Raw genomic sequence first — 26,817 nt, forward strand, 5'->3', positions numbered from 1 at the left:
ATCGAGACCATCCATCAACATAACTCTCCAACTTTCCAATCCTCCGGCGATTTACTACTGTATGCTATGCTGACCCAAAAACTTGCCTACACGAGTTGAGACTTGAGATTCACTGATCACGTTCAGATTGATGAATGCCATGTTTTGCGTACAAATTACATTTGCGCCATCCACCCGAGACATTTTCTCAGACAATTTTCTGTTGTCTTAACTCACAATGTGCAAGTGCTTTCTGTGCTAACTGTGATTTTCCACCCAACACAACGGAGGAGGTACATTGTGTCTGAAAAAAAAGTGTGAGCATATTGAACCAGAATGAAAGAAGCAGCAGCAGAATAGCCATCGGGCTCTTGAATGGCTGTTTTCTGTTGCACTGATGCTGCTAGTCGGTACATTCCGCCTGACTATACTGACACTGCGAGATCAGATGGATAGGTGCAGGGGTGTGCACTGATAGTCGAATAATCGAATAATACTAACATAGCAGTCACACGATCACGGTATAAGTTCTGCTACAAGTGCCACGGTTAATTAAGTTAGAAGCTTGCAGTCGCAAGTGGATCTGAGACATTTTCCCTTTACTTTGTTCTGCTAATGTAATAATGTATGTGGCCAACACAAGGCAGAGAAATAAACAATGCATTGCGTGGTGGCTTAGCACACCGTTCTTGTGGTTGGTGATAACTACTTCCACGACTAGTTCATAACGGTCGTTCATTTATTTGTTTATTAAGTTCAGGGCTCAAAATGATTAAATAACATAATACGAAAATTCATAGGTTATACTATCCACATGGGTTAATATAAAAAATATATCTGGCAGCCAGGTTGCATTGACCACGGAAGTAAACATAACCATTGCCAACTTCACGAACGCGAGTTCAGCACAAATTTTTCATTGCGTGTTTAGCTAAAGAATTAAACTGGAATTACCATAAACCACAGTGGCAACTTACAACAATTAAACAGTGTGGCCATTAGTGTCGTCACGATACAAAAATCATGATGCTCGATACTGAAACGATACTAAGGCAAAATCCTAAGATATCTGGAAAAGAAAGGACTCATACCTCCTCCAAGTGTATAGTCATTTGTGTTGAATTCGGTGCACTTTTGTAGTGTGCAGGTCAATTCTGGGTTCTAAACGTCTAAACTTACTACATAATTATTATTTTTTATAGTCAGTAAAATAGTAGGCCTACTATGTGTGATTAAATCCTTTATTGTTTGTTATAGTTCATTTACATTTTGTTGTGTTTTGGCAATAAAGTAGCTTTAAATAGCCAAACTAGGCTAGATCAAGGTCAGTGTTGAAATTACTGCATGCAAATCACTGAATGCTATGCAGAGGGGCCTAATCTTTAGACCGTATAGGCTACCCTAGGCCTTCCCGTGTTCATGGGATTTCTTTGACAGTTGCAAAGGGAAAAATGTGAGGATAGTCTTTGCGCCGTGTACAAGTACGACGTTCCAACCACTCAGGTCTTCGTCAGATAGGCCTACACCATTACCTGTTGCTATATATCGGTGTGCATTCCTACATTACGTCTATTTCTTTGATAACATGATTTGCTACCACGTAACAATAAGCCGCTATTATTATTAGGACTCAACACGCTTTGGTGGTATATATATGCTTATATAGGCATATATGCTGTGGGCTTTAATTAGCGCATTTCGGGTAACCCATCCTACATCTGGGCAATAATTATTGAACAAATTGCAGTCTACATGCCATGACAAATATTACCAGTAGTACTGACCGAACATGAAATAGATTGATTAGTGTTGCTAATGTTATTCTGGCGTGAACATTGCACTTTCATCACGTTAGCACCCTATGATTACAGCTCGTTAGGTCTCGTCAAAATGATTACAGCTCATTAGCCTATGTCTCATCAAAATTCATTGATTAAGGAAGGTTCGCTTTATCCCAGAGAACCATACTCATTTCACTTAGGCTAGACTAAAACAGAAGAGAAGAACTTGGCACTAACCATGTAGTTGTGTTTTCTATGGACCCTTTCAAGAGAGTTCCATTATCAGCATCATAGTTGGCCGCACAAGACTTCCTTTTTAACATTCCATATGTTATCTTAATGCAGAGGAAGTAGATTGGGGCCCAAATAGAATGTTCAAGCATTGTTTTTGTTTACCTTGTTGAAAGGGTCCATAGCATATTCGTTAACCTGTTGTTCTTTGAACTCTTTAAAAATGTTGGGATATGTCTGCGAGGTGTTTAGCAAAGTTCCATGCGTAGTCTACTGCTTTTAAATGACTTTGAAACATATTTTACAAACGGGCCTCTGTGTACCTGATGGCTTGCCTTCACTATTCATGATGTATCCGAAATAGTTCCAGTCCAGATTTCACATCACCTTTTGTTTTATCCACAACGCCGACGACTGTCGGGCAAAGAACTATGTTGACGTTGCTGCGCACTCACTCACTCAGAGCTGCCTGCTTGACGCGCCCACTTGCCTATATGCGTGCAAGGAGCAGAGAGCAGCAGTTCAGACAGACACAGAACGTTATTATTTTAATATCGAAGTATCGATTCTAAAAACGTCGGAAATCGTATCGTTTTTTTGCGTGAAAAAACATTGTGATACCTTTTTAGTATCGATACACCGTGCAACACTAGTGGCCATTAGTAAACATTGACCTATATCAAACCTGCATTAGCATACTCATCGCTGTCTTAGTCCTACTCACTTCCACTCTGCCATGTTTTTGGTTCACGATAAGAAAAAACGAAAGCATCGACATGGGAGAGATGGAGACTTGACCGCTGTCGGGACACTGTTACAACTTCACTGCCAGGGGAAAAAACGCTCACACGGAGTAGGCCTACTGGTGGCCAGTAATGTCTGATGCCCTCCATTATGTTCCTGACTCTTCTCATACTTTTCTTTATTCTTTTTCGCCTCATCTCATCCTCGTTGGGCCGCCCACAGAGCGGTCCTTGTGTACTTGTGCCAGGGCAGCCATCCCAAACCACTGGGTCCGGCAGAAGACAGTGAGGCCAAGGAACCTACATTTTTTCATCCTTTCTTTTCCTTTACCTTTTTCTAATGTTGTGTTCTTAGTACTTAGATAATTCAGGTTAGCTTAATGTGTCTCTTCCTTTTACCATGTAACCAGTATATGTCATATTCAACAACGTTTCATTTCAACATTATTCTCTTTTCATTTAAAATTATTATTTATGTAAAATTATGTAAAAACGTCATTTGAACATTATTCTCTGGTGTTCTGATTTCCATTTCTATGGGACAGGTGTTTCTGTGTTAGAATGCTAGTGTTGTGATGATTCTGCAGATCAATGAAACCAATGCTTGCGCCAACTTTCATATCGTGTGTACCAGTTAACGTCTGGGACCAAAACAGTCCTCACATTAGCCATATTGACAGGGTCTAGTCATAAACAACATACCTCTGAACTTACGCCTGATCAACTCAACCAATGGGGAGAACCGCCTAAAATAGCCTACATAGGAGGCTAGGGTTATATATGATAAATAGGCAATACGTGCAGCTTCACCTGTCAATGAGGTCCTTGCAACTGTAAAAACATAGTTTTTTTTTCAGCGTGAAAAGTAAAGGAATGCCTTAATAGAAAATATAACGTCCTGTTACTCAGGGTTCAACTGCAGGAAGCAAAACATTAGGAGAGATCTCGTCAATTAAGTTTTTATTGCCAGACATATTTTGCCAGACATATTTTTACCCACCAAAACTATACAATGCTTTTCATAACTATTTTAAAAGTAGCCCATCATTAGCCAATAATAAAGCTCTTCAGAAAGCTGCAGAAGTTTGGAATTTCCACTGCAAGTTCCATTCAAATGGGATTAATGTGACCATTATGTTCCTCTTTACAGTTTACTAACAGGAGTGTCACGAATATAGGCACAGTCAAACTGCCCGTGGATGACTATAACTAAGTTCGGCAAGCTTAACTTTACATGTCATAACATCAACTAAACATAAGTTACACATTCATTCTATCACTTGTAATATGAACGTAGCCTTTTTCCTACAACTAGGTGAGATAATTGGCTATGTTATACTGAAGTTCCACAGTAAGCTAGCTAGCTAGCAAGCTAACCGTTTTACATGGGATATTATGGTAAGTGTAGCTAAGTGCTAAATTTGTCCTCAGCATTGGGGTATTGGAAACAAATTAGGTTGGTAATAGTTGACATAATTAGGTTACATAATTCTTCATAACTGCTGTGTTAGTAAAATGATTGAGTGTCCTGTGAATTAATAACTAGATGTAACGTCAATGTGTGATTACTAGCCGTCTTTCCCATTGGAATCAATGATATAATGTTAACTTGTGTTAACATTATGGGGCGTGATGCAGATAAAATGCATCTTTAAAGGTATCTTTATGATGCACCGTTAGTAGGCTACGTAAAGGCATGCTGCACACACTTGTTTGGGCTTACGAGCCGGCCAAGTAGTAGCACAGGCTGACGCGTTAATCGTGTGCCGCCAAAGATTTTTTCACCGTCACTTGTTCTGTTATCAACGATCCTCTTTGGCTGCTACTATTTTGACTCTTTGGCTTTGATGCACTGTTTCTTGTCCTCAAACTGCCAGACACTTCCTAGCAAATATTCTAAGAACATTCATGTCGATAAGTTCCTTATTTTCAACTGAACTCAAAGATAATGAATAGTATTGTCTGTTTGTTATGCCCTTTATAATGTGTGTAGGCCTACATTTTGTGCATGCACTTCTGTGGTAGCATTTAATTCAGTTTATATCAGCCATATTTATGAAGAATATAGTGTGTTGCCTCAGGTCTGCTGCACATCTTTTGAAATTTGATTTGAAATAATCAAATAGACCTACTTCTTAAGTTAAGTTAATAAAGTAAGTTGCTTTGCTTTCAATTGAATTCCAATCAAGATACACAATAATTGCTTTATATTGTTAATATAGACTCCTGGAAAATTCAGAAATGCAAAATAATCAAATTTTTATCATGTGATAAAATATGTGATTAACTATAGGAATTCAGCAATTAATCGTGATCAAAAAATGTAATCGTTTGACAGCCCTACTATGAACATATTTTAAAAACTCGGGGAAGATGAATGAATCAATGAAGAGCCAAACCAACGTTATAGACTTTAAAGTTAAACGTGTCTTTCTCTTTTATTATAATTTTCGCTTTGGCGCAGGCATCAGCATAGTTTCCACTCACTGTTGATGATATGTGCAGTACCCCAAAACCAAGGTAATGTGTGGTTGGCTATACCCCCATGATTTTTTGGCTATTCAAACATGTTATAGATTTGTATTGACATAATTACTATGTTGCCTTTTCTATCCAGTAGGTGGCAGTCAAGGATAAGAAATAGAGGAGTTCAAGTAGTTGCGTAGAAAAAGATTAAACTAAACAGTAGGAAAAACAAGACAAAGAAAAGCAGCGTACAAGTGCAAACGGAAATGTAATGTGTGAAACAATACATAGCAAGTAAGTACATCGTTGTTTTGCTGGCCGAAGTAATAAACCCGGCACACTTTATTTGTAGATGGTTGACGGAGTTGACAGCAAAATTGATGCGAATGTAGCACAGTAAAGTAAGATGTGCTAACTTGTGATAAGTTTTCTTTAAAGCAACACCAAATAGTTTTTTTATTGGGTATAGACACACTATGTAAGTTTGCCAGATCATATATTTCATATATTTTAGGTGTGCAAGCAGATGTAAAAGTTGGCCAGTGGGTCGTTGCGTAACCTATTTCTGTCATTAAACCCAACACTAGGCCTAAATTAACTAAATCCCATAGCCTAGGTAGGTTAGCAACACAAACTTGAGAGATGCAAGTGAGCAAATCAACTTAACATTAGCCTATTATTACTTGCTGCTGTGTGGCTATAGCATCGCTTCAACGAACAGCCATGTCTCGCTGTTTATGGCATGACAGCTACAGCTTGAAAGGTGCGTGTGTGTGTGAGAAGAAATGTAGACTAGGGGAGGCACTAAAAGCATGCCATGTGCACACGCATCTCTCTGCAAAACAACACTGTCATTCTTAAAAGTATCAATACAAATAAAATTAGGTATTGTGACATTTTCTATTTCGGGGTATTGCGGTACTTTTGTAGTCGGTGCACTGTGCAACATATTTCCTACATTTTGAGTATTTCTGGGGAATTTTACTTTTATGTGCAGACGTTCCTTTGAGATGTAGAGGTGCACCATATCAGTAAACAAAGAAAATGTGAGGGGGTCGAGTGGGAGGAACTGGTTGATTTCACATGGAATGACCCAATACCAACTGATGAAGGACAAAGCACAGCATTAAGTAATTTGAAGTGTATTCAAATTTTAGTCAAGTGAAAGTGATTTAAAAATATTTAAATACAACTTACTTTGTTGGCCAAAAGTGGATGTTGTACCAAATCCCCCAGTTCCACCTCCAAAGGGAGCACCAAATGACTTGTTAAACATCTTCGAGTAAAGCCAGCTGCATAGGCCTACACCTTTTGGGAGGGGAAAATGATTATGTATACATACACACACACCCACACACAGCATCCTTTTTGACAGCTATTCACTGCTGTCTACAGGGATGGCACTGGTAGGTAAGTGAAATATTTGTGTTGAAACAAAGAAAAGAATGGGAATTGACTATTCCCATATGATATTGCGGTTCTTAACATATTGTGATTCCCGTCTCCCATCTTATTCAAAAGGCATTAAAAAAAATAAGGAAAACTAGATGTACCGCTAAGCGGTACAATATATGGTAGTTTAAACTAGCCTATGTAAACTTCCGACAACTTCAATATATCGTGAATGAATGGCCATCACAATTTGTCGTTAGCTGCAGCCTAGTAGATGCCATGAGTGTTTATCACAACAAACTTCAAAAGATGCAGTAGGCAGTTGTGCATTCATATCATACAAGCGGTAAAAAAGTTTAACCACTCAAAAGTGTTATGCTACTTATCCTACCCTATACATTTGGTAGATTCAACGGAGAACCATTCCTGTGAGAGTAGGCCTGCAAAATGCACCGCAGATCCACAAATCTAGCTAGGTTTATGTGTTCGCAATTATTCTGAAATAGGCTATGCGTAGCAGTGGCACATAATTTCAGACAAACCTACATTGCATGCTGCGCCTGTGCACCTACTTTGGGGGTCTCGGATGATGCTGGAAACAATTCCACACACGTTTTTCGCACCGCAGTAATTATGATAATTAAAATCAAAACAATAATTGTTATCTTGGTTTACAATTACACTGGTAACTGTTACATCCCCACTACGGAGGCAGAAATATTTCTGCCCATTTTATTATTAACGTACGGGCATACTGTAACATATTACTTCACACAAAGTTGTTGGTGGTTAGTAACCCAGACAGTTAGAAGATAAGGTATGCTATGTTTGCTATATTGGCCCGCTGTGGCATGATTAATTGCAGTCTCTGAGAACTAGCAAGTTATGAATTGTGATGGTGAGTTTTGGCTATGGTTATGTTTGCTATTCTGGCCAGTTTTGGCAGCCTCTGACCATGCGTAAGTGAGTTATGAGTTGTAGTAGTATCGACCCTGTACAGCAAACAACTACACAGCGCTTCTAACTTAATATTGTTTAGCCTAGCCATAAGAATGGATTCATACAGCTTCCCAGTCTGAGCTGGACACGGCTATGCATTAGCGCAGATGCATTGAAACTTTAGCGCTGTGATGTCGGCTCTGCGGTCATTAAAACATCTCCGTTTCCCCGACCTTCAAGTGTTCAGTCACAGAGAGGAAAGTTTTAACTCAATTTCAGACGCCACATTTCCTCTTGGATTTGTTTTGTCAGATCATCTTCCTAGGTTAACTTTGTTCTTTGCATGAGGTGAAGTTTCAAGTTCAGAGAATGACAAGTTCGCGTTCATGCAGCACCAATACAAAATAATTTAAAGGAACCGTATGTAAGAAATGTATTTCAATTAATCATAAAATGGCCCTGATATGTCACTAGACATTAAGAAATCATGTTCATTTCAAATACTTAGATCACTGACAACAGTAGTCCGGCCAGGATATTGTCATTCAAAAAGTGAAGTTGCAGCCCTCAACTGATGTTGATGTTGTCGTGTTATGTTTGGCCTGATGCGCCACCCTCCACCTATCTACTATTCACGAAGTCAGTAGTGTTTCGGCATCCGGGTTGCCAGCTCTGCCAGTCAGGGGAGATGGGGAGAGGATACACCGCTCTACAGTATTTTGAAAGTGATTGCAGTACCAGGTTTTGGCCACAATCTTACATACGGTTCCTTTAAGCGTAAATCTTTCTTTTTTAATTATTTTTTTATCTTCGACGTGGATATCAAGGAAATAACATGCCATTTAATTCCCTTATAATAAATAAATTAAAACACGTTTGGACTCAGTGTTACAGTGGCATCTCACACTGTGCGTGCACAATATAAAACTTGAATTCAGTTCCACCCTATCATTAGACTATATCTGCCCTACAAGATTTTCGGCAGAGGAGCCGCTACTGTTGACACTTAAACACACATGGGGAAATTGAACAGCCCACCCAGTAGACTATGATAGGCTAGCTAACTGACAGCTGAAGCTGTAATAATAGTAGCATATAATCTGCATAATGTATGCAGTCATGAATATCAGAAATTCAGTATTTTCTCATTTTATACAAGTTGAATATCAATATCATTTTAATATCATATTATTATATACAATTTATATGTTCACTGTTCAAATCAGTCCAGTTTATACAGGTTTTCAAATATTCTAATTCTCTAATGTTCCAAATTATTGAAATGTTATTTAATAAAATGTCTAAACCTAATAGGAGGGTAGTGCAAAAACTTTGTCATGGCATGGTGCGTCTCAAAGTCCTTACTTTGCTGAAAACCAAAATACACCTAGACTTTCGATGTGAAAGAAGACTGAGCGTTCTGTATAACAGCTTGTGATTGTGAAGCTATTTTTGAAATTGTCGTCGAATGCACAGCATGTGGGCATAATAAGCTAATTTACGGTTATCAAAGTCCTCCCAACATGTTACCCCTCCTGATAGAGCTACACTGGCTCCCTGTATCTCAGCAGATCAACTTTAAAATCCTATTGATGACATTCAAAGCCATTCATAACCTTTGCCCTCCATGTCACATAACTCCTACAGACCTATACCAGAGACTTTCTAATGAGGAGACACAACACTCATATAATAACGCAAACATGGCAGTCATCTACACATATCCCGCCCCTCCCGCAGCCAAAAGTTGACATGTGAATACTGTTGTGAATGCATCGTACAAATCATGTGTTGTGATCTCGCAGCTGGAGCGAGGTTGGTGACATTAAGCCTTGTGAGATAGCAGAGGAGGCAACTAAGCGAGGTTGGAGTGCACAATTAAGGCCTATTGAAATCGGTGCACGTGGGTTTGTGACCAGATCTGCTATTGGCTTGCTGTCTGAATTGGGCATTTGTGGTCGAAGTCTAAGGCAGGTGGTTAGTAACATGTCTTTAGCAGCAGAACGGGCAAGCGAATGGTTGTGGGTAAGGAGAAGTTACCCTTCCTGGGGCGCAAGCTAAGGTAAGCTAACTGGCTCATTTGTCTTGGTTGCGGGTAAGGAGAAGTTACCCTTCCTGGGGCGCAAGCTAAGGTAAGCTAACTGTTTAACCTTTAACTTAACGAAACAGGTTTTTGGCAGCATGGGGCGTAAGCTAACTGGCTAATTTGTTTTGTGTTTGGGATGGGGCCTAAGCTAACGGGCTAAGCTAACTGGCTAATTTGTTTTGTGTTTGTGATGGGCTGTGCCTAGGTTGATGGTGGGTTGGCCAAGGTTTTTTATGGTTATGGTTTAGTCCACATCAACGGGACAGACCAACCTAGCCAACTTAGACCATGCCTAGGTTGGTTAAGGGTATTTGGATGTTTGTTGTGGTAATATGGTGGCAGCATGGGGCGTAAGCTAACTGGCTAATTTGTTTTGTGTTTGGGATGGGGCCTAAGCTAACGGGCCAAGCTAACTGGCTAATTTGTTTTGTGTTTGTGATGGGCTGTGCCTAGGTTGATGGTTGGTTGGCCAAGGTTTTTTATGGTTATGGTTCAGTCCACATCAACGGGACGGACCAACCTAGCCAACCTTGACCATGCCTGGGCTGGTTAAGAGTATTTTGGGTATTGGATATTTCAATGTGGTACAGTGGGTCCCCGTTAAGTTTGGACGGGTTCCTTCATGAATCACGATCCCCATTTTCTCAGCAGAAATGGCACAAACTGCAGTTGACACAAACAACCACAAGGTGTCACTTGGGTGCCACTACTATTTTTGATGCGACTGACTTACTGCTTCCATGATGCAGCGGGGGCACGGGAACTTAAATTGATCACGGTAGTTTAAGCTTACACTTGACAAAACATTCTAATATGAAAATGTAGATGCAATTGTTGTAAAATGGTGCAGCTCCTTTAAGAAAGCACCGTGTGCAGGGATGGAGAGAGAGAAAGCGAGAGGGGATAGGCCTATGTGTGTTAGAACTAAGCGTGTGGAAAAAGTACGTGCTGTTGAGACTGGAGCGAGTCATATTCAAAATAATGCAAAAAAAAAGCAATTATCCTCATTCATTGCAACCAAAGCATGACTGCTTGCCGACGTTCAAACGAAAAATATATCAAAGCACCTTTTGCGTTTGAATGTAGCACGAAAAAATGTTTAAACAGCTGGACAAATGATTTAGCTAATTGATTATATAACCTGTACACCAGCAATTGTTGAACATTTACCTGTACAAGTACATTGACAGTAGCCCAGCCTAACAGCATGTTGTAGGCCTACTGTAGAAATTTCACTTAAATTGCAACCGCAACATGCCTGCTTGCCAACGTTCAAACGACAACGAAAAAGATAATAAAACAACAAGAGGGTTGAGTCTGAATGACACTGAGTTTTTAGACACTGAGTTTTTGTAGTTAAGAAATATTTTCGTATAAAAAAAAAATGGTCATTCTTCAATCTCCTTCACTGACGCCTATGGAAAAGGCTTAACGTCCCAAAACAACGATCAATGATCATCAAATTTCTCTCTCACATTGCTCCTCATAACCATCTATAAAAAAGTGTTTTTTCTTTTCTTTTTGAGCACATCCGAATCCCAGGACATAACGCACTGGACCTTATAATAGGCTCGAGATATAATTCCAAAGGGGGCAGATATGGGCCACTGCACTTAAAACTTAAAAAGATGAAGCTTTCTGAACTTTGAAATTGCGATCAGTGACTGGCATCGGGTGAACGAAGCTTTTCGAAGTTGAACAGGCTATTAAAAACTATTTACGCACCTCCATGTCACAGGAGAGACTGGGCTCTCCCTTCTATGAAAAAGACGTTAGGCTACCTGCAAACTGGCCTATGATTTCATTGCTGAGTTTGCGGCAAAGCAAGAAAATGTTTTTTTTCCTGAGTCAGGATATGGCGAGTCAGTGTCATTTATTTGTCCAATGTTAGCCTATAGATACAGACCAGTACATCTTATCAATAGTTTGAATGTCGTGTGTGTTTCTGCACATTGACAAATACCGTTCAGCACAATGATTCATGCCCAATGAATTCCCCCTGTTAAAGTGTTCGCCTTTGTTACACTATTTGGTTTCGTGATGTAGCCTATGATAAACACCATATGGCCAAATATGTGACTCAGCTAATGTTATAGGCTATACAATTGAATTTCCCCTCTTAAAGGCAAGCTGGTGTAGCTTATTAGACTAGGCTACTATTAAAATACACCGACGGTAGCCTTGGCTATGTGTAAAGTAAGCTATCGCATGATTTCATGCACGTAAGTGAAAAGGGCCTTGCATCTGTCAAGTTCGCACAGGGCCTCGCATCCCCTTGCGACGGCCCTGCAGCTCCTCCTAAGACAGCGAGGAAAAAGTTAAAATACGCGATAAACCCGGGAAAAGTTGACAGGTTTGTTTCGGTCCCGGTGATTATTTGTGAAATTGTGCAAACGACAGCCTTTTCAAGGCATTTCAAGGAAGGAGTCGTAGCATGCAAGCTCCCAAATTGACCCAGTAGCCTAAGGCATCAATACATTGTTGGGACTGGGGAGGATCATGCGTTTTTTCTCAATCACTTTGGAGGGTCATAGAAAAAATTCTTGCTGGCGAGGGAGGGTCACGTCTTTTTTGACTAACGCTCCCAAAACTCCTCCGGTAGCCCCTTAATTAAATAAATAACTAACAGTCCCTAATTGATTAATAGCCTAGGCCTACACCAGCAATTGTTGAACATTGACCTGTACAGGACATTGACAGTAGCCCAGCCTAACAAGCAAATGTTGCAAAATACATCAAAAGACGCAATTAATCAGAAATAAATAATGTAATCTGCATCGCTTTATTTAACAAACTGCAAGCAACAAGAGCATTGAGTTCGCTGTAAGGCCAAACCCAAGAGCAAAGCCTATCTGTTAAGGCAGTCGATAGGCTTTATAACGAGCTGTGTGCCTGGAAAGACGATAGATGACGGCTCTGGTCATCCCATACCCTCCCCCCACTTCCTGTAGCCTACCATTATGAAGGCCTGTAGCCTAAAACGACTCGTTGCCGTTTTGTGACATTAAGCTTTTTCACGTTAAGCCCCCCTCCCCCATCCCCTTCTTTCACAAGCAGTGGGGGAGCGCGGGGCACAAAGTAACACTTTTTGGAAGACAAAGGAGGGTTCTCCGCGCTTCTGTCGTTTGGCCACAATCCGTTGCAACCAGGCCAGGACAGATATTTTAGAGAGGAGAGACGCCGGTGCAGCTCAGATGTCTTCTTAATTTTCTTTATTCTTCAGTAAAAGCTGCAGAACATTATTAAACTTTGACTAACATTTCGATGTGTCGATGTTTTTGACTAACGAACATCGAAACGTTAGTCAAAGTTTAATAATGTTCTGCACCTTTTACTAAAGAATAAAGAAAATTAAGAAGACATCTGAGTTGCACCGGCGTCTCTCCTTCTCTTTTTGGCTTTGGCTAAATATTTCTAAAATCATTTGAGTTTCACTAGTCACATGTTTTAACAAGCAACACTTGTTATTGAACTAATAACAGACGTGTGTCGAAAATTGACTTTATTTTCCATACGGAGAAATAACATATGCAGAGTCTAACCAAGGTCAATCTTGCCAAAAAAGCCCTCAAACCTGAAAACACATGAGGCAAAAGTGCAAAACATCACAAAACTAACTAAACTAACACGCGCATATTTTTGTATTGCAATCATTGTAGCCTACAGTTGTAACAGCGCGTAACAGTCGTTTTACTCCCCGGATGCGCTCATTATAAAGAACGTTTAACGTGTCCCAAAAACAGCTATCAATTAATCACCAAACGTATTATAAACAAGTATTGCCAGGAGCAACACCTTGCAAAAAATTATAACAATAGGCCTAGGCCTTTATATGGCTCTGCTCCTGCCTAGATTCGAACTCAGAACTACCTGAAAGTTGCAGACCTGTTCTGGAAATACGTGCATTAACCCACTCGACCGTCAGACAACGCTATCTGCTTCGAGTAGGCCTATTGGGTAGGACTGTAGCCTACACTGGTTGCTGTGGCACAGTCTTGAGTGACCGAATTCGTTTTTCTTTGTCATATGAATGCTGTCATTTTGTTAACATTACTGTTAAGGAGATGCTGTAGGCAAAGTCTATATTTCAACCTCGTTAGTGTAGTAAAAAAAAATCAGAACTATTCACAAGGTTTCTGGGCAGCATATTTATGTTCTGTTAGCAAGCGAACTTCTCATGACTACCGACAAAGTAGCCTACTGCCAGCTGACGAAGCTCTCATTTTAAAACATTACTGAGAGACAGACACTGTACAATCAAGAAATCTTGCCACTGAATCCAAAACTATGTTTAACATTATGTACAAGGCTTAGGCTACAGTGGACTAGCATGTTGCAGGGGCTGCTAAAAACACAGAGAAACGCACTGAAAACTCGGCCAATCACAGCCCTTGCTGTCGAATGCGCCGTCTGGTTCGACCGTGGAACTCCACAGCGGACTGTGCTGCCCCCAAGCGGCTGCAGTTGTACTTACATTTCACCATTCACCATGATCGTGAATGAAGTGTCAATTTTTAACTGGGACCCACTGTAATATGGTGGCAGCATGGAGGGGAGTGTCTCCAGGACGCTGGTTTCACTGTTAAGCCTTCATGAGGTGTCGTGGGACTAACTTAACGAAACATCGGTGAATGAGGGTGCCCACTTGATAACCCCAATGACATGCCGCATACTATATAGGCTACTGCTGTTGGATGGGCCATTTGTATTGTGCTTGTGACCATTTGTTGGCGGATTTGTGGGTAGTGTGCTTTTTAAAGTTAAACTTGAGCAGGGGCTTCTGAATGTGTTTTTACCTTGGATTTTGGCACAAGGGATTTTAACATCTAATCCTGTGTATTAATGTAATAGTGCACGCGCAGTTCTGTATGAAATAGATGCTCGATAAGGGCCCAAAATGTGTTGCAATATGGCTGCCGAGTGGAGGGACTTGCCTAAAAGGACTTTGCTAACCCTCCCATTCACTACATTCATCTACAGCTGGATTGTTGTCACCAAACATCAGTGGTAGAGTTTCTCAGACATTCGCCATGACTGAGCCAGCGAAAAAGAAGCAAATACCGAGAAAACAGCGAAGAAATTGCCAATACTGCCTAGTTTCTCCTTAAGTCCCTGCGCTGGCTTCCAATAACTTACAAAACTGATTTTAAATACTGTTGTTTGTTTTAAAAATCACTAAATGGGTTTGGACCAAAGTACCCATCAGACAGGCTTCAATGACATACCCTCCACACCACTCAGACCTCAGGAGAAACATTTTTCAATAAACCCCTCTGTCAGAAGCAAACATGGTGAAGCAGCATTTGGGTGCTATGCAGCTCAGCTCCCGAACCAACTTTGAGATGACTTAAAGGGACACCAGGCAAACCTGATGCTTTTTCGCTACGAAATTCCCCCTCGCTCTGTCTGAAGCTCTTTTCCTTCTCTTTGCATCTTCTGTCAAGGATTTTCGCTACTTCTTCGCCGGCTCTGCCATTATACACACGTTTGCAACAATCGCTAGCGTTTCGTTAGCCTGCCTCTGTGCTGTGGATGCAGGATGTAAACTGATCCTGCTTCGGTCGGCGGGTATGATGCACTGAACTTGCAAGCGGGATATCAGGGTTTCCGCTGTGTTACTCTGTCCCGTTTTCTCCCTTTCATTCCAAACCGTGACCAACACCAGTCTCCCTTCACCGCAGAACGCATTAAGAAAATAATAAGAAACGTGCCATGAATCGAAAAATAATCAGTTTTTATAATCTTTACATAATAGCTAGGATGCAATTCATGAAAATTGGGCGCTTCTGGATAAGTTTTTGATTTTTGGCAGGGTGTTAGGTATAGGCCTAAGGTTTTCAAAAATCCATGGATACAAGTTGGGGTGGCCCCCCTAGTGGCAGCTATCCATAAAATCCAAAATGGCCCCCGCCGAAAAGAAAAAAGGTTATATCTTAGCTTCCTTTAGTCTTAAATTGTTGTATAATGTATTTTCTCTACTTTGTTTGATACAAGGAATCCAATTTTGATATGATGTTCTTATTTTAAGTCCATTTCCATGTAGCATCATAGTCATATTTAGCTCATAAACTGTCAATATCTCTGAAAAAGTCACATTGAAATACTCAGGTCCCTAGACCCATATTTTACATCCAATGTATGCTTTTCTTTGTTGATTGGACAGGTCATTATCACTATAGTGTCAAAAATCACATGTTGTGACCAAAAGGACCATTGTTGAGGCCTTAAATAAACACAACTTCAGAACTATGCCACAATGAAAAATTATATTAGGCTTTTCACCATGTTACGGATCAATATTACATTTTAGTCAAATAACACAAAAAAACAATTCATACTTAAACATCATGTATTATTCAAAGATTTTTGGTTTCACTCTTCATCATTACAGCCTCCCTCACACTTGCACAATGTGGTACAGCAAAGTCCAGCTCAGTTGCACTTACAGTTGCCCATACAGGCAACCACACAGCCACAGTTGAGGAGGAGTGAGCATCCCTTGCTGGCATCTTCCAGATCTGTCTAATATGGCACCCAGACTTTGGTTCTGTCATTCCATTCCCAACCCCACTCACTGGGGTCTGGAATCTCTGGAGTTTGAGAGGGACTAACCTGACTCCGCCAGATGGATTGCTTCGCATTTGCTCCACATATCCATCTGGGAACTTTCCGTTGGAGAACTTTTGGGAAAAGGTCGAAAATACTGGTTAGCTGATTGGATAAACCATCTGTCTGTCACCACCTATGTTGGTCGGTCCAAATCAACCAATGAGATAAAGGAAGTGTTCTTCTAATGCCATCTTTTAACATACAAGTTAGATAAGTAGCTAACATTAAAATTTTTAAACTTACTATTTGTATGTGACATGAACCTCATCAACGACAATCCCCCACCAAGTTTTCATGGTAGGCTACACGTCTGAAGAAAGCATATTCCTTCTCGTTAAGTAACTAAGATTCAGTGCTACCAAACACTAACTTGAATTGGCCGTGGAGGATGTCTGCGTCCTTCATTCCTCCCAGCTACATTGCAGAGACTCCTAGCTTCCCCAGGAATACTAAAATATATTATTCGGATAAAACTTCAGCGATAGCTATGCTCATCTCATCCGTGGAAGTCACCATGTTGTTTAGATTGAACAGTAGCTTCATGTTGCATCACACCTAAACCCGCCTCAAAACCAACTCTGATTGGACGTTCGTTTGGCAAACTGCTCCAAATTTTCTTTATCGGAGAGATATCAGACTAATCTGCGAGTGAAAATCTGAAACTCTCGAGATCAGGATGGTCTCACGAGGCTAGAGAGGGACTGCTTTCAGACAGAAAGCTGCAGCGTGCAGGGCACGCTTTCCATGCTGGAATAAGGAATGATGGGTCGGGGGGATTGAATCCAGGGATTTGAGGCCATGTGTGAAAAGAAGCTTCCGGGTTTCATTGACCGACTCGACACCGCAGTTCTTACTATACATGAGTACAGTCCACTCCAGCGTTTGAGAACTTGCATGTGCACTGATTCCAGCGTGAGGCTGGTTGGGTCTTGGGTAATCAGAATGAGGGTGCCGGTGACTTCTGGGTAAGCTGCCCACGCATTCCATGCTTTTTTTTTACCAATTCCATACATTGCTGATACGTCACATCATGTGACTGGTGGAAGAGGGGCAGTGCTTGACATTTTTGATGTCCCAGCATTTCTGAGATGTGGTGGATTGGTATATTTTTATATGCCTTCCCTGATCCAAATCCAATCCACAGCTCTGAGAGACCCAACTCCTGGAACACTGCAGCTTTTGTCTGGAAGCAGTCTCTCCAAAACTCCAGAGATTCCAGACCCCAGTGAGTGGGGTTGGGAATGGAATGACAGAACCAAAGTCTGGGTGCCATATTGGACAGATCTGGAAGATGCCAGCAAGGGATGCTCACTCCTCCTCAACTGTGGCTGTGTGGTTGCCTGTATGGGCAACTGTAAGTGCCACCGAGCTGGACTTCGCTGTACCACATTGTGTAAGTGTGATGAAGAGTGAAACCAAAAATCTTTGAATAAATACATGATGTTTAACCCTTAGAACCCGATTGACGCAAAGTGCGTCAAAAAAAACACACCCTTTCTTCTCTGTTACATTGATCCGGAACTGTTCATCGCAGCGAGATGAAACCTTTATTGCATGACAGAGCAGGAGTGGGGCTTTCCAACGAGACTACACACTTGTCTGTACGATCAAGTATGGGAAAAAAAAAAAAAATATCATGAAATTAAATTGCATCATATTAACAGTCTATACTTCTCTGCGTTCACCTGCACACCCATTACTCTGAATTACTCGCGAACCCGTGATCGCATCGATATGGCAAGCATAACAGATGAAAGAGGGGGCACAGGGCTATCCATTGGTACCATGTTTATCGATCCTTCTGGCTTATAGAAACAGACTAAGTGACTGCAAAATAATAACGTCATGTACACAAACCAACGCTGCACACCCATTACTCTCGTTTGAATTACTCGCGGACCCGTGATCGGATAGATATGCCACGCATGTCAGATGAAAGAGGAGACTCAGAGCTATCATTTGATACCAAGTACATCCTTCTGGGTTATACAACAGACGAAGTGACAGCAAAATAAAACTTCATATAGCTGGACTTACGCCACGTTTTTGTCTGTTCTTGTGGCAAAGCATGTTTATAATCCAACGCAATCATGTGTTTCTCTATGGCAAAGCATGTTCATATTCCGGTTTTGAGATCCTAGCAAATTCCTGCATGGCATCCAATTCAAGGATCACATTGCATCCCAATTTGAGAGAAAATACATTATGCAACAATTTAAGACTAAAGGAAGCTGAGACATAACCTTTTCTCTTTTCGGTGGGGGCCATTTTGGATTTTATGGATAACTGCCACTAGGGGGGCCACCCCAACTTGTATCCATGGATTTTTGAAAACCTTAGGCCTATACCTAACACCCTGCCAAAAATCAAAAGCTTATCCAGAAGTGCCCAATTTTCATGATTTTTCACATATTCCTTCCCAGCTATAAGTAATATGTCTCAGAATCAGAGCTAGTGAGCAGAGCTGAGCAACTGACCGATCCCAAGCCCTGCCCCCTTTTACTATGTCACAATGAGGACTTCGGAGGACCTCGGTCAACCTCGGTCAATTTTGAATTTTCTAGTGTCCATTCTGTATGACAATACACCGGTTATGCGAATTCTATAATGCTTCTTTTGCGAGTAGCCTAAGTAACTAAAGAGCTCAAAAAGGTTCAAAGATAAGCCTGGGATACTTGTAGAAGTGACATCCGATATCCTGACCGTGTGAAACGTTAACATACATAGGCCTAACTTTGCATAACTTTGGATAGGTTGCTACTTTTCAGTAAAGAAATCTGAGTGTGTACGAAAATGTTCCCTTTAATTGTGTTCATAACTACACACAAAAACATAACTAAATCTGGTTTCCACTGTTGAAACATCAACATAAGCCTACGCAAAACATTATACCTACCTTGCAGGAACTGAACTTGCGCATTCATACGATTGGAAGACGCGAAAAAGTCTACACCTTTAATCACGTATCGCCTTACACACAACAAGAATACTTCCACTTTCAGCTTTGCTACCTTGCCATGTTTAACTTGGGATAGAAGACTGTTCACAGAAATAAGCTAATGATCATTTTTTGAACAAACGCAATAATAGCCTACTGCGATGCATTATTGATGGCTGAATGAGAGATAGCCAAGGTCTTCTACAGATCGAATCATGTGCAGATTCAAAACTATGCTATGCAGTCTCAAAATCTCCAATATTAGCCTAGACCTAGGCTACTACATTGCCCACATTTAAATTAACTAGATGTACCGCAGAGCAGTACAAAATATGACCACCGCCCAGTCCAGCACATTTTTTCCACAAAAATAAATCATGCTGAAAGGCCTATATGATTCTAACTGTCTCACTAAATTGCATTATCCACACTCAATTCTCACTGGTATCTGCTAGACAACAAGTACCAAAACATGATTAGTTCATAGATTTCACATGTAAAATTCATTTTATACAACCCCACCCCCATCTTGCCTGTTCATAATTCTGAGAAATTCTTGAATTGTGTGCGTGTACATGTTTATGTGTGTGTGTGTGTGTGTGTGTTTGCCTGCGTATGCGTGTATGTGCATGCATGCGTACATGTCTACTGTGTGAGTATGTGTCATACGTATGATTACTGTGAATGTATGTGTATGCGTGTGTATCTGTTTATGCACATGTGTGCACATGGAATGGGTTAACATGACCCCTGGAGGCAAACATACGGAAAAAATTGGTCATCCTAGGCCCTACGGTTCTCAAGATATTCACAGAAAACTGTGTCTGCCCTACCCTCCTTTCGGGGGGGTCCAGTACAGCGGGGGGGCTACAGATCAAAACAAAAAACGATAGTTCCATGCTATCCATGTGGGGTTACATGCCCACCAAGTTTCGTGTACCCCGGTCTTTCAGTGTCCCGGGAATCCGTGTTGGTGTACGGTCACTAAATGTACACAAATTATTTTATTGTAAGGTCGAGATATTCACAGAAAATTGTCTCCGGCCACCTACAGGCCAGTTGGTGTATAGTAACATAAATTAATTTATTGTGTGGCCCCCCATGAACGGAATTCCACGAAACTTGGCGTGCATTCAGAGGGTGTCAATGATCCTACACTTCCAATTTCGTGCAGTTTTGACTATGTTAGGTCACAGATACCTTCAATTACAACACCTCATTTTTACTTTTTTGTGTTTAACTAGGTGGCGCTATACATGAAATGAGTGGTTATGGAATGGGTTGACATGTCCCCTTGAGATCAACATACAAAAAAAAAAAAAAAAAAAAAGGTCCTCCTAAACCTTACGGTTCTCGAGATATTCACAGAAAACTGTGTCTGCCCTACCCTCCTTTCGGGGGTGCAGTCCAGCGGGGGGGCTACAGATCAAAACGAAAAACGATGGTTCCATGCTATCCATATGGGGTTACATGCCCACCAAGTTTCGTCTACCCCGGTCTTTCAGGGTCCCGGGAATCCTTGACGGAAATTTGGACATGCAAAAAAGAAAAAAAAAAATCTGACTAAGCTTCGCTGCGCGGCGGTCATAATTATAGCATAAGCGGGCACTGATGAAGTCTAGTGCAAGACAAATCACGTCTGCAAACTGCAGATATGTCATGCGTGGTATGGGTTTGAACTCGGAATGGTTTCTTTTCAATACACTTCTATCATGTTTATTTGAACTCCTTCTAAAGCAGCCATTCAAAATAAGTAGGCTATCGGCCGACCGAAGAGAAGCTCTCTCTCCACCTCCCCAACATGAGCTGCTTAACAAGCTAGTCACTCTCCCAAGTTGCGTGGGAACCAATTGGATCTGCAGCACTTGGTCCCGTCTTCTATTAATTCTCGAAATATGGTTTATTGAATCAGAGTCACATCTGCAGCAAATAATGTAAACTACCTGCTCGGGGGACGTGCTAATTGTTTATCCAGTTAACATGCATCCTATTAAGATCCACGACACCGGATTTGTTTGTCCTCAATTTGTGGTGTTCCACCTCATTGATGACAGCGGACATTGTGAATGTGTCTTTCTGCATACTGAAGGCCTTTCTGACCTCTGTTTTTTGAATACATCAATATTACTTGACGCCCAGAAATCCAGCATACACTGTTGCCCTCGGCTAAATGGGGGTGCTGCGTCCCCATGTTGAACACGCGTTCTCGCACACTTTCCTGCAAACTTGTCCGACTTAGCAACAGTAACTATGGGACTGACAATGGGAGGAGGGGCTTGGGATCGGTCATTCATGCATTGTTTTGCTCCAGTTGAAAATGTTTCTGCGTAATTTGTCAGCTGTGATAATGCGTTTAATAAATTCCTCTTTTATGTTAGAAATATAACATGCCCAAGATTGATGCTTGTATGGTCAGGCGTATCTAATCTAGGCCTCTCTTATGTTCAATCAGATTCGCTTTGCCCACCCGTTTTTTCTGTGCCCACCCATTTGAACATTTCTGGCTACGCTACTGTTAGAAAAGAAAGTTATAAGTCATAAGTGTACTATTCCTACAAACAACTAGTTACTAACAATGTAGAGCAAGAATAACCATGTGGTGACACAGTTTCAGTGAGTAAAGATTCATTTTGGAATCTAAGAGGACACATTTCGCGGAAACATGAGAGTGTGCGACGGAGAGCAAAGACAAACGTGAGCAATTTAAAATTTCACTGGAGCAGGATAATTTTTAAGTGGAGCAGGGAGCGAAATTGAGCGGAGCGACCTGACGCGAATTTGAGCGGAGGAGCAGCCGAGTAAACAGCCACCTGCTCTCAGCGCAGTGTTGACTTGCGCGTCTTTTTAAGATGGTGAGCTTAAATGAAGGCAAGCCTTCTAATCGGACGGGCAAGACTGACAAATAGATGGGCCTAGGCCCGTCCAGGCCCGCCCATGGCTACGAGTATGCTTCCTAAATTATTTAGCTAACTCCATCCCCATCCACGAACTTAAGCTATTATGGCCAATATCTTTGAAATTTAACGGTCTTGGTTTTATTAGAAAGACATGAATTCTGGGTGGGTTTTGGGCATGCCTCAGACTCGTGGTGTGAGCGGTATTGGAGCAGAACAAAGCGGCCGCTCCGGCCTCTAAATTAAAAAGCGCTCGGCGCTCAAATTCCATCCATATTACACAAAACTAAAATAATCTAAACTTAATTTACTCTCTCTGTATAGATCAGGACATACTTGCGGAACAGGCCTAAGCCTAGGAGGATGGCTTGTAGCGATGCTAGTTGTCAGCTCTGCCATAAGTAGTGACTGATCACATTTGCACATTTTGTTGTTTTGCACTTTGCACTGTAATAGTCTTTGTTAAAATTGCACAAATTACACAAATATTTGTATACTGTTGTATAGTTTGTTTGGTGTTATTACTTTGTTAACTGTTATTTTGAGAAGCTGGTTATTTATTTAATATGAAGTGTTTAATAAATAATTGTTAAATGTACAGAGTCTGTAGTGTATCGCACAAACAAGACGCCAGCACCCACAACCCCCCCCCCCCCCTCGGAGTGCAACAGATATTTATTTATTTATTCATTCATTCATTCGCTGCATTATGCATTTAATTACAATTGATGATGCATTTGTCTTAATATCTATATTTTAATTTAAATAATGGTTTTAATTAAAGTAAGTTTAAATTAAATACTACATAATACTTTAAATACTTTTTTTCCCCACAAGCTTTTATTTATCATGGTCTGCTATTGTTTCTGGCTGTGTAAAGCACATTGAGTTTTGTCCAGCAAGATTCCATTCTTCCCTCATTGACTGCTGTAGCCTATGTAGCCCAGATCATCCCGGAGATACTAAATTAAAACAAATACTACTACAGTTTCGGTCAGTCTTCTTGACACATAGGCTACAGTGCCCCGGTCTGCAAATCCTCTAAGACCACTAGATGCGGGTTGGCCATATGGCGATGGGCTACTGACGTCAGTAGTTTGTATTCAAGAGCGGGAAGAGGGTTCTTTGGCACGTTTACAATGTTTAAACCAAAATCGCTGTAAAAATAAAGACATTGCTTTCGTATTTGCCCTTGGAAAAATTACGTTATCTTTACATGCCATTTACCTCCCTCACTCATGGTCTAATGCAACGTTATTGTCCGACAAGTATCATTCATTGGACCACAGGAGCCTCGAGGACTGGATATGTAGGCTAACTTCACAATATCGTTAATGTATGTGTTTTTTAACGTTAACATTAATGTTAATCTACTACACTGCTTTAGACAGGCGTTGGTCAGTAACATTAACCTAATAACCTCGGGTATTTTATCCTTATTTTAGCGGTTTAAGTTAATAATACTGTTGGTCTGATTCATGACATACTAGGTCTAACGTTCATCATGAACTGATATTAGCCAAAGTTAACCTAACAGCCATTTAACTTTCATTTGGTGTTTTGAAATGTAACGTAACGGCTCATTCCCAGCAAACGAACGTTAACGTTATGATTAGGGGTCCTACGATGTTGGTTGCACATTGGTCTCCTGTCCTTGCAGCTTCAAAGAGTGACGTTAATATTAACATCCGCGCCACAACGTTAGCAGCCTAATAGTCATTGCACACCAAGGTTAGCATTCATTTTCATTTCAAACGATGGTGAAGACAGGAGTTGTTCGCCAAACTAGTTAATGTTGCCGTTACGTTACAATTAACGTTAGCTTGCGTTAGTGAGACGAAAACTATGATTGCTATAGCTAAGCTAGGTCAGAACGACAGAGATTATAGTAAGGTTGACGTTAGATCTAAGCTTAGACGTCTTACGTTCACGTTAGTTAACAATAACTAAAGTTAGTTAGCAATCTTACAAGACTAGCAATTTAACGTTAGCATAAAGCTGACTGTTGACGTTACTTTCTGTGACACGTGTGGTTAAGTTAACGTCTAACGTTAACGTTACCATTATAACCTAGATGCCAAGATGTTATCAGTAATGTAACGTTAAAGTGTTGTTGACGCTGTTTTCGTAACATTTTTAAGCAGCCAAGTTAAGAAACAAATTGGTGTCAGAATACACCATCGGAGTAATCTCATTAGCGTTACCTCAACATTTAATTGTGTTGACCATCCTTAAAGTATAGGGCTTGACTTGAAGCAGTGGCAAACTTGTTAACGTTAACTAACGTTAGCTTCCTGAGGGCTAACATTACGAACAACGAAACAACAGTTCGATTAATAAAGCGATGGACTGAGAACTTACCCTTGTTAAGTGAGTAGAAAGAATCTCTCTGCTAGTATTTACTTATATAGTATCACCAATTACAGGAGGAAAATAGGTATTTCACTCGGGTAAAAAATAAATTACGGCCTTCTGCGGATATAGCACTACGAAAGTACGACAATAGTGAGACCGGGCTTTCGCATTATGCGTTTCAATGCGCATGCTTCACAGTGAAAACTGGAAGTTCTTCTTCCTCTTCTTTTTAATGACAGCTGGCAAACGACGTTAGGTGCATTACCGCCACCTGCTGAAATGGAGTGTGGGTCTGGGAGATATATCTCTAGTCTATCTCTATATCCCCCAGACCAGGGGTCGGCAACCTTTTTTGCCTGGAGAGCCACTTTTACCATTTTCTTTTTTTTTTATATCAGAAGATCCAAATAAAGACGGTTACAAGAAAAAGTTTGGATATTATGTATAACGTACAGGCTACTTTCATTCAACAGAGGATTTTTAAATACATGTTCTACTAGTTTTAAAAGTAATGTGCAAGTAACTTGAAATGTAAAGTGGAATGACACAGGTCTTATGTAGGCTAAACGCCACCCCCTATTTTCCCAGTGTCCTTTGGTATGCAAAGTAACATCATAGTTAACAACACAACACTCAATTTTCGTTGACATGTCATTTGGCGAAATTGAACATTAGGCCTACCAGAGATTAGAGTCCTCACATAGTGCTGGGGGGTATGACCAAAAATGTATATCACGGTATTTTTCTAAATTCTTACGGTTTCACGGTATATGACGGTATTTTTCCATGCATAATCAGATGTTCACAGCATTTTCTACAGGTTGAGAGAGGAATTGCTGCAGTACATTGACTAAGGATGGTCTATTTTACTGTCATGATGTAGAATAACTCCACACTAGTGGTAATGCAGATTTGCATGGCCCCAGAAAATGATGCTGTTTACAGAGCCACTCATGATTCTAATGAAGAATCTAATCAGAATGCAAAGACAATTGCAGTCAAAATACAGAACTTTTACTGTGCAAATTTCACAAACATCTTGTAGCCTATAAAACCAATACAAAAAGTAGTGCAACTTTATACTTTTTTGAAAATTATACAATTTAAAATGAAACCTCTCTGCTAATATGCTTACTCTGTCAAATAGGCCTATCAGAAACATGCCTTATTGTTATTGTGTGGTTTACATGACGTTAGTGGTAGGCTAACGTTAAAGGAGTAAAATGCACTTTAGATCGATTTACGGATGATTGGGAGTACATACGTTGAGTTGACATCCAAATCATGTCATTCGGATGTGTTTTGAGAAAGTTCGATGTTACCGTTTTTAGTCAAAGTTCGTTAGCGTGGAAGTGAGAAGGGCATATTATTTCGCCGCTACAAAACGCTATTTTTATACCTCTTCTACAGTTCCAAAGAACATTGCACTTACGTGGTAGTGAGTAGAGGGTCCCTAAAGCCAAACCGAAGTATCCCGAGGTGTGGTCGGATAGAGAGTCCAGAATGAATTTCATCAAGCCAGTACCTTTCCGGAAATGTTGCCATCTTTGCTGCCATCTTTAGGGGAAAGTCCGTAGGAGTCGATTGCCAAGTGTGCTCTGGAAATTCACAATTTCGTCGCCGTTTAAAAAAACAAAAAAAAAACATAGTCCAGTATTTCTTTTGAAATTGAAATGAAGTTGTATGGACTGGACTATGTTTTTTTTTTTTTTGAAACGGCGACGAAATTGTGAATTTCCAGAGCAGAGGTGCTTGATTGTACACCTGTGGAAAGGGACCTGACGAAACAATAGACAAACGATAGCATACCGTGATAGTGTTTACTTAGGCTACTTAGAATCAGGAGCGTATAATGAAAACGTAGCCTGGCCTATTTGATACACAAACAAGCGGTGTACAACGTTAAAAATTTGGTAAAATAAAAACAGTAACATATTTGTTAGCTTTAACTAAATGTGAACGGTAGAAGCTATAACCTTATGATTATCAACAATGAGTAACGTTATTCATGCCATGAATGAAACCTGATGATGAGTTTCATCAGGTCCCTTCACACAGTATAGCCTAATCAAGCACCATGTAGTCTGCATTCATAATCTATTCTAGGTGCTTGATTCTATAAACCTGTGGAAAGTGACCTGATGTTGAATAGAACCAGAGCCATTAGTAGCCCAGATAGCAAGGTGACATTGATATGATGTTGATTTTCCATCCAAATCATCATTTTGGTTGAGATTGAAATCTCAATGGTAAATAGACATTGAATCAGCATTACAATCCTGACAAAAACCCGACAGTGCATGAATATCGATAAGAGAGATATCGAAACAACATTGGTTTATAGTTTATGTTGCCATAATCGATAGAGCATCGATACATAGTTCACTAAAAGATATTGAAAAGT

General features: G+C 40.5%; 1 protein-coding gene across 2 annotated transcripts in view; it reads right to left on the reverse strand.

The window, feature by feature from the left end:
- Window positions 1-24,610, reverse strand: part of nup98 (nucleoporin 98 and 96 precursor) — a 111,216-nt gene extending 86,606 nt beyond the window's left edge. For both annotated transcript variants that reach the window (XM_042076134.1, XM_042076131.1), the window contains exons 1-2: window positions 24,420-24,610; window positions 6,398-6,508 (exon numbers count right to left, since the gene is read on the reverse strand). In XM_042076134.1, coding sequence (XP_041932068.1) covers window positions 6,398-6,476 — 79 coding nt within the window. In that variant the 5' untranslated portion in view covers window positions 6,477-6,508; window positions 24,420-24,610. The remainder of the gene's footprint in view (window positions 1-6,397; window positions 6,509-24,419) is intronic.
- Between the last annotated feature and the right edge of the window lie 2,207 nt (window positions 24,611-26,817).

The sequence above is a fragment of the Alosa sapidissima genome, chromosome 21 (assembly GCF_018492685.1).
Source record: "Alosa sapidissima isolate fAloSap1 chromosome 21, fAloSap1.pri, whole genome shotgun sequence".
NCBI lineage: Eukaryota > Metazoa > Chordata > Actinopteri > Clupeiformes > Clupeidae > Alosa > Alosa sapidissima.